The sequence below is a fragment of the Portunus trituberculatus genome, chromosome 41 (genome assembly GCF_017591435.1).
Source record: "Portunus trituberculatus isolate SZX2019 chromosome 41, ASM1759143v1, whole genome shotgun sequence".
In the NCBI taxonomy this organism is placed as follows: domain Eukaryota; kingdom Metazoa; phylum Arthropoda; class Malacostraca; order Decapoda; family Portunidae; genus Portunus; species Portunus trituberculatus.
In genome coordinates this window covers 23,762,704-23,770,203 of record NC_059295.1, presented here as the reverse complement: position 1 = coordinate 23,770,203, position 7,500 = coordinate 23,762,704, and the positions used below count along the sequence as shown (strand labels likewise).

At 41.5% G+C, this 7,500-nt stretch overlaps 1 protein-coding gene across 6 annotated transcripts in view; it reads right to left on the bottom strand.

Moving 5' to 3' along the window:
- LOC123516607 overlaps positions 1–7,500 on the bottom strand; it is a 314,502-nt gene that overhangs the window by 247,173 nt on the left and 59,829 nt on the right. For 4 of the 6 annotated variants that reach the window (XR_006678254.1, XR_006678255.1, XM_045276154.1 and 1 more), the window contains exon 2: positions 1,185–1,193. The exons of the other annotated variants lie outside the window; for them this stretch is intronic. Coding sequence is in view for 2 of the 4 variants with exons in the window: in XM_045276154.1 (XP_045132089.1) it covers positions 1,185–1,193 (9 nt within the window). In the remaining 2 variants the exon portion in view is untranslated. The remainder of the gene's footprint in view (positions 1–1,184; positions 1,194–7,500) is intronic. 6 annotated transcript variants of the gene reach the window in all.

Genomic DNA, 7,500 nt, shown 5'->3' with positions numbered 1-7,500 from the left:
GAAAAGCCCAATAATATTCACTAGATCCATTTTAATTAAAGCAGACGCCCAAACACTTGAAAATACGTACAAACATCAATGAGAGGTGACTGTCTAGTAGGTCATAAGTGAAATGGCGAACGTTCAGTAGGAAGAGAGAAAGTTGATTCATTTACGCAGTTACAGAAGAAATTTAACTTGTTTTCCCGAGAAGCTCAAGAGAAACTATTGATCGTAGCAGTTCAGAGAGAGAGAGAGAGAGAGAGAGATTAACTACCAATACTTGAGAGACGAAATCCTGAGTTGAGAGCATTTCAGAAGCTCAGGAAACAAAGACAACCTACTGCTGGGAAGTTAATTTGATCCCCCTTGCCACGGGAACACTGGCTGAGGAGAGAGAGAGAGAGAGAGAGAGAGAGAGAGAGAGAGAGAGAGAGAGAGAGAGAGAATGTAAACCTTATATACAACAAAATTGAAGAATAGAATAGTAACCATAGTAACCAAAGCAACAACAACAACAACAACAACAACAACAACAACAACAACAACAACAACAACAACAACAATACCTACCACGGATCAAAGTACTAAATAATCATCATAAAAAGAAAGAAAAAACGAAAAACAAGGAAACATCAAGTTAACACGCACACACAAGAGAGAGAGAGAGAGAGAGAGAGAGAGAGAGAGAGAGAGAGAGAGAGAGAGAGAGAGAACACGAAAAAAATCACATCAACAAGGCAAAACACGACAAAGACGGAATGATGACAAGCAACAGCGGGCCACCACAACACAGCAAGGGGAACACGGCAGAGCACTAAGCAAGCAAGTTAGTGTCACGTCAGAGTCACGGGAAACAGACACACACGAGGTAAACAAGGGAACCGCAGCAGCCCGGGACACAAAGGCAGGGATCAAGAGGAGGAGGACGCTGGTGGGGGGCCGTGGGAGCGTGCAGAAGTCACTCTTATCTGAGACCAAACGCCGCACGCCACACCACACGCCTCGCCACGCCACGCCAAGGCCACTCCACTGTTCATGCACGTGTGTGTATGTGTGTGGGGGGGATGGGAGGAGGGGAAGTGTTTGTTTGTTTAGAGAAAAAAAGTTTTGTTTTGTCAGAATTTAGCAAAAATAGATAATCCTTGCTGCTGATACTACTACTACTGCTACTATTACTACAACCAACTATACTAGAAGCTTACCCTCAGTGCCTTGAAGAAGAAGCAGCAGCAGCAACGACAACAACAACATTACAATTATTATCACCATCACAAACACAATCACAATCATCATTATCATCATCATCATCATCATCATCGTCATTACTGCTATCATCCTTTCTTTACTTATCGTGCAAGACAAAGTATAACCATGGCTTTTGTGCACTCAAGCTTAACACACGAACTAATTTGAGTAAGTGATGAGTGAGGAGAAGAATAGGGTGTGGAAAGGAGGCGTGGCGGGCGGGCGTGGTGGGACAGGGATTGGAGCGATGGGGGGTAGAGGGTGTGGCGGGACAGACCAGGTGACAGACAGGTGTTAGGTGACTAGTGACGTGGCTCTTTTGCTCCCAGGGCTCTGAAAGGTTGTGAGGGGATTGTGGGAGGGGGAGAGGGGACAGGAACACGCACACCTGGTGATATTCTCTCTCTCTCTCTCTCTCTCTCTCTCTCTCTCTCTCTCTCTCTCTCTCTCTCTCTCTCTCTCTCTCTCTCTCTCTCTGTCTTATGTCGATGCAAAGGTGAGTGTGTATTAATAACTAGTGGAAATCAGAGACGTAAGTTTTTTTTTTTTCTTTCTCCTCCTCCTCCTCCTCCTCCTTCTCCTCCTTCTCCTCCTCCTCCTCCTCCTCCTCTTCCTCCTCCTCCTCCTCTTCCTCCTCCTGCTCTTCCACATCTTCTTTCTCATATTTCTGCGGCTGGTGTTGCAATATTACAATTTCCAGATGAGAGAGAGAGAGAGAGAGAGAGAGAGAAAGAGAAAGATAACATTGACAAAACACAAATCACAATACAAGGTTTCATGATTCGCTGACAAAAAAAAACACATTACGAGGACAAGAAGGAAAAAATAGATAAAAAATAAGGATAAACCACAGAATATCTTAATACAAGCAAAATGAAAGTAAAATAAAGCTTGTGATTCCCTTCTTGTATTAATGTGATAGTCTTTCGTTGTTGCAGTAAGTGTGTTGGAAATAAAAGTGATATTTTTCAAGAGAGAGAGAGAGAGAGAGAGAGAGAGAGAGAGAGAGAGAGAGAGAGAGAGATTGTGGTTTAGGTATCATATTGAACAGAAGGTGAGAAGAGGAGGGGAAAGAATGAATGCTTAGAAGTGCTGTCATCAGGAAAGAAATGGTGTGTGTGTGTGTGTGTGTGTGTGTGTGTGTGTGTGTGTGTGTGTGTGTGTGTGTGTGTGGGGAGAAACCTTGAGGGCTGGCAGAGGCTTAGAAAATTCACTACAAAAGAGGTTGTGTGATTTGCAGGTAATCTCTTTTCGGCAGCAGACTTTCCAGTGTGCATGTGTGTCCCGCCCTAACGCACGCATTGTTCCTGCTAATCCTCCTCCTTTCCCTCCCTCTCTCTCCCTCCCTCTCTCTGCTTCCCTTCTTTCATCTCCGTTCCTTTATTTCCTTTCCCTTCCTCCATCTACCTTCCCTTCCTTCTCCCTTTCTTCCCTTCTTTCTCCCTTCTCCCTTCCCTGCAGTCATCTCTTTTCTTTCATATCCCTCCTTCATCTACCTTCCTTCATCTTCCTTCCTGCCTTCCTTCACCTCTTCCTTCATCTCCCTTCCCTTAATTTCCCTTCCTTCATCTCCCTTCCTTCCCCCTCCTATTAATCCTCCTTCTTTCCCTCCCTCTCTCCTCTCTCCTTTTTTCATCTCCCTCCGCGCCTAAATCGAGAGCTTTTGACCCCTGCCGCCAGGTAAAGGGAGGGGAAGGTAAGGGAAGGATGGGAGGGAAAGGAAAGTGGTCCAGCTGAAGTCCTGTGGTGGATTTGTGGCTTGAGTGGCTTGAGTTCTGGAGGGTTGTGGTGGTGGTGGTGGTCGTGGTGGTCGTGGTGGTGGTGGAAGGGGAGAAGGTGAAGGAATGTATTGGTGGTGATGAGTAGAACTGATGGTGATGTTGGTGTTGATTCTCTCTCTCTCTCTCTCTCTCTCTCTCTCTCTCTCTCTCTCTCTCTCTCTCTCTCTCTCTCTCTCTCTCATCAACGCTAAACACATTACTTCTCTTCTTCCATCCTTCCTTTCTTTCTTCCTTCCTCTTTATCATATTACTTTTTTTTACTCTTCCTCTTTCCTCTTCCTCCCTCTCTCTCTTTCTCTACTCCACTCTCTTCACTTCCAGCCTGTCTTCTCCTCCATCATCGCTCTTTTCATTTCCCTTCGTCCTTTTGTCAACTCTCTCTCTCTCTCTCTCTCTCTCTCTCTCTCTCTCTCTCTCTCTCTCTCTCTCTCTCTCTCTCTCTCTCTCTCTCTCTCTCTCTCTCTCTCTCTCTCTCTCTCGTGTAACATTATTATATTAAACACACTCGCTCGCTCATTTTAAAGTTGCAATTTTCTGTTTTTTTAACTTTGATTCCTTCCTCTCTTTAATGACAGGTCAGGTCAGAGTGGTGAGGTGAGGTCAGAGTGGTGAAGTCAGTTGCAGGTCAAAGAAAGGATTAAATAAATGAAAAAAAAATAGCTTGAAGTGAAAAAGGGAAACAGGAAAAGACATATAGAAAAAATAATTCTGAGAGGAGAGTTATTATGGTGAAGTGTGTGTGTGTGTGTGTGTGTGTGTGTGTGTGTGTGTGTGTGTGTGTGTGTGTGTGTGTGTGTGTGTGTGTGTGTGTGTGATATTCTAAGTGACCAGAAAAACATGACCTTTACAAGCAAACCCCTGTACGTATAGTGATTAAAGGTGAGAACTCTATCAAACACCCTCCTCTTCCTCTTCCTCCTCTTCCTCCTCCTCCTCCTCCTCCTCCTCCTCCCTCTCTTCAGCGATTCCATCAGTTGAGCAGTAAACTTTGACTTTATAAAACGCTGCGTGATCTCTCTCTCTCTCTCTCTCTCTCTCTCTCTCTCTCTCTCTCTCTCTCTCTCTCTCTCTCTCTCTCTCTCTTACCCGACCTCCTTCAGGTGATGCATAAAAAAACACCCACACGAGTAAATGGATCTAACTCTCTTTCTTTCGGACCTTCTGTAGCATTTTGCCGCTTTTTCTCCTCCGAGTGGCGCCAAACTTCTGACGCCTCTGTATATTATTAAAGGAAGCGCTGGATTGAATGATGTATTTGTATTCTTAGCTTGTGTCAGTGTTCCCGTGCTGTGTAAATTCTCTCTCTCTCTCTCTCTCTCTCTCTCTCTCTCTCTCTCTCTCTCTCTCTCTCTCTCTCTCTCTCTCTCTCTCTCTCTCTCTCTCTCTCTCTCTCTCTCTCTCTCTCTCTCTCTCTCTCTCTCTCTCTCTCTCTCTCTCTCTCTCTCTCTCTCTCTCTCTCATATCCTTCAACTCTCCCTCCTCTCCCTAATTCTACACATTTTAATCCGTCTCTCTTTACAGCTGCTTGTACTGTTACATGCTCGCTTCCCTTTACGTTTCCCTCCTCCAGGACTTGTGAGTGAGTCAAGTAACATGAGGCAATTGACACGACTCGTAACGTTTGAGGGAGTAAATCAACAAAAGTCCCGTGTCTTTGATTTTTTGTGCAGGGTTTGTGTTTTACTGGTAAGGTTTTTGGTTGCGTTGTCTTATGAAGGGGTACATTTCAGTGGGGGAGTGAAATTAGTGTAGGATTGAAATGTATGTATAGTTGTTGGTGTTTTTTTTTTTTAAGTGATAATGTAGAAAGAATAATGCTGCGTGGAATAGACACAGTGAGTTGCAAAAGAGAGTGCTAAAGAGAATAGGAAATGAAGGGAGTAAGAGAAGGAGGGAATAAGTAAAGAAGGGAATAAGAAAGAAAATTTGAATCAGAGAAGAAAGAAGGGAATAAAAAGAGAAGGGAATGAGAAAAAGGGAATAAGAAAGAAGGGAATAAGAAAATGGAATATGAAAAGAATACAAAAGGGAACAAGTTAAAAAGGAAATAAATGAGAAAAGAGAAGAAAGAAAGTAATAAAAAAAGAAGGGAATGAGAAAAGGGAATAAAAAATGGAATAAGGAAAGAAGAGAAAAAGAAAACAAGGAATGAGAAAAAGAAATTTGAAAAAAACAATAAAAAATGTAAGAAAAAATAATGAAATAAGAAAAGGAATCGTTGGAAGAAAAAAAATAATGAAATAAGACAAGAAACTGTTGAAGGGAATATATGCAAGAGTAAAAAGTTGCGTGGGATTGAGTTTCAGAGGGAAAGTTTGTGTTTTCTTGTGTAAAAGCGATGAAGAAGCAGAGTTGAGAGGGATGAAATGATTAATAATGAAGCGATAGGTTTGATGAAAGCTCCAGAAAAGAAAATTGTACGTGTTTCTCCTCAAAGACGATGCGAAGGAAAGCCGAGCGGGAAGCAACATATGTAAGAGAAAAGTTTCATCAAAGTGAAAAGAATTAAGTGTTTCTTGTGTAAGCCGAGCAAAATTTTGTACTGGAAATTATTAAAGTAGGATTGAAATATAGAGAAAATGAGAGAAAAAAAAAGGATATGTAGTTGTGATTTAGTAAACGTAATATTCTACAATCCTAATGTCTATGTAACTAGTAATGATAATAATAATAATAATAATAATAATAATAATAATAATAATAATAATAATAATAGTTGTGTAACATCATTCAGTGTCCAAAAAGAAGTTAAATTAATATCAAAATAAAAATACAATAGAAAAACATGAAAATAAATACAGATGCAGCGGATAAGAAAAATAATACCACCACCATCACCACTATGACCACCACCATCACCACTATGACCACAACCACCACAACCACAACCACAACCACCACCACAACCACCACCACCACGACCACGACCACGACCACCACCACCAGTAACAATGACAATAGAATATCCATCAGCCAGCGATTAATGACAATAATTATACTGCGCAAACACAGTCACTGGATGGATTGCGGCGCCGCACGAGTCACGACGCGGCGCCGAGATGGAGAGAGCCACAAATCACTGCCATAACTAACTCGCCTCGAGGGTATTGCTGTAACTCTTCCTGGCGATTCCTACGAGTATATCCCGCCCACCGCTAACTCACCACGCTAAGGAAAAGATTATTACTCGAATATTGACCCAAGAAATGTGCCGCAGGGTTGGCTATTCAGAAAGTCGGCATGTCTTTCTGTTAGTGTGTTTTTCTGTCTGTCTATCTTTTGTTCATGTTCTCAAACTTCTCTGTGCTTCACCTCCATATTTCAAAAAGCTTTATATGAAATTTAAACGAGTTTTTAAGGTGTTTTGACGGTTTTAGAGGCAGAGTGACAAGATTTCTGCATTATTAACAGGTGAAACACTCTTGAAAATCCCGCTAATCATCTCTGTGGTCTTGTAAAATAGTCGAGATTGGAAAGTAAAGTGGTTTTTAAGCAAGTTTTTAATGGTTTTACAGTCATAATGACAAAATTTCTGCATTTTTACCAGGTGAAACACTCTTGAAAATCCGCTGATCATCTATGTGACCTTGAAAAATAGTCTTGATGAGAAAATAGTAGTTTTTAATCATGTTTTTGCGGTTCTAGAGGCAGAGTGACAAGATTTCTACATTATCAACAGGAGAAAAACTCTTAAAAACCCCGGCTAGTCATCTCTGTGCCCTTGGAAAATAGTCGTAGTGAGAGACCAAAGCTTTTCTGAATATGTACCTTTGTAAATCAGGAAGAGGAAAATGTATATGGCGTGACAGACTGATCATGCGAAGAGGAGGATGAGGAGGAAGAGAAGGAGGAGGGAGAAGAAATGATAATAACTAAAGATTTGAGGAATGTATTATCAGCTTTATCGCCTCTGTCGCTGTAATGTACCTATAAACATGCATACGTTATAGATACACAGATATGACGAAGTAGGCACAGATAGACAAACAGACAGACAGAAAGGTGGTGTGTGGACGTAAGTGTAGGTACAGCATTGTCTTATCCCCTATATCACTGGAATGGGGACGTAAACATGCATACTTTATAGCCAGACAGATAGGTACATACAGGCATACAGGTAGATACAGAGATGTGGGTGTATATAAATTCATATTCTCAAACACTTCTGCCCTGCGTCTTCATTATTTCAAAAGCCTTTTTATATGAACTTTTGCGAGTTTTTCTAAGTTTTTTTTTTACGGTTTTACGGTTCTAGAGGCAGAGTGACAAGATTTCTATAGCATTAACTGGAGAAACACTTCTTAAAACCCCTTTAATCATCTCTGTGGCCATGGAAAATAGTCTTGGTGAAAGAATAAGATGTTTCTTTTACGGTTCTAGAGGCAGAATGACAAGATTTTTCATTATTAAGTGGAGAAACACTCTTTAAAACCCCGTTTGGAAAATAATCATGGTGAGAGAATAGTGTTTTAAGCATTTTTTTTTTCTGTTC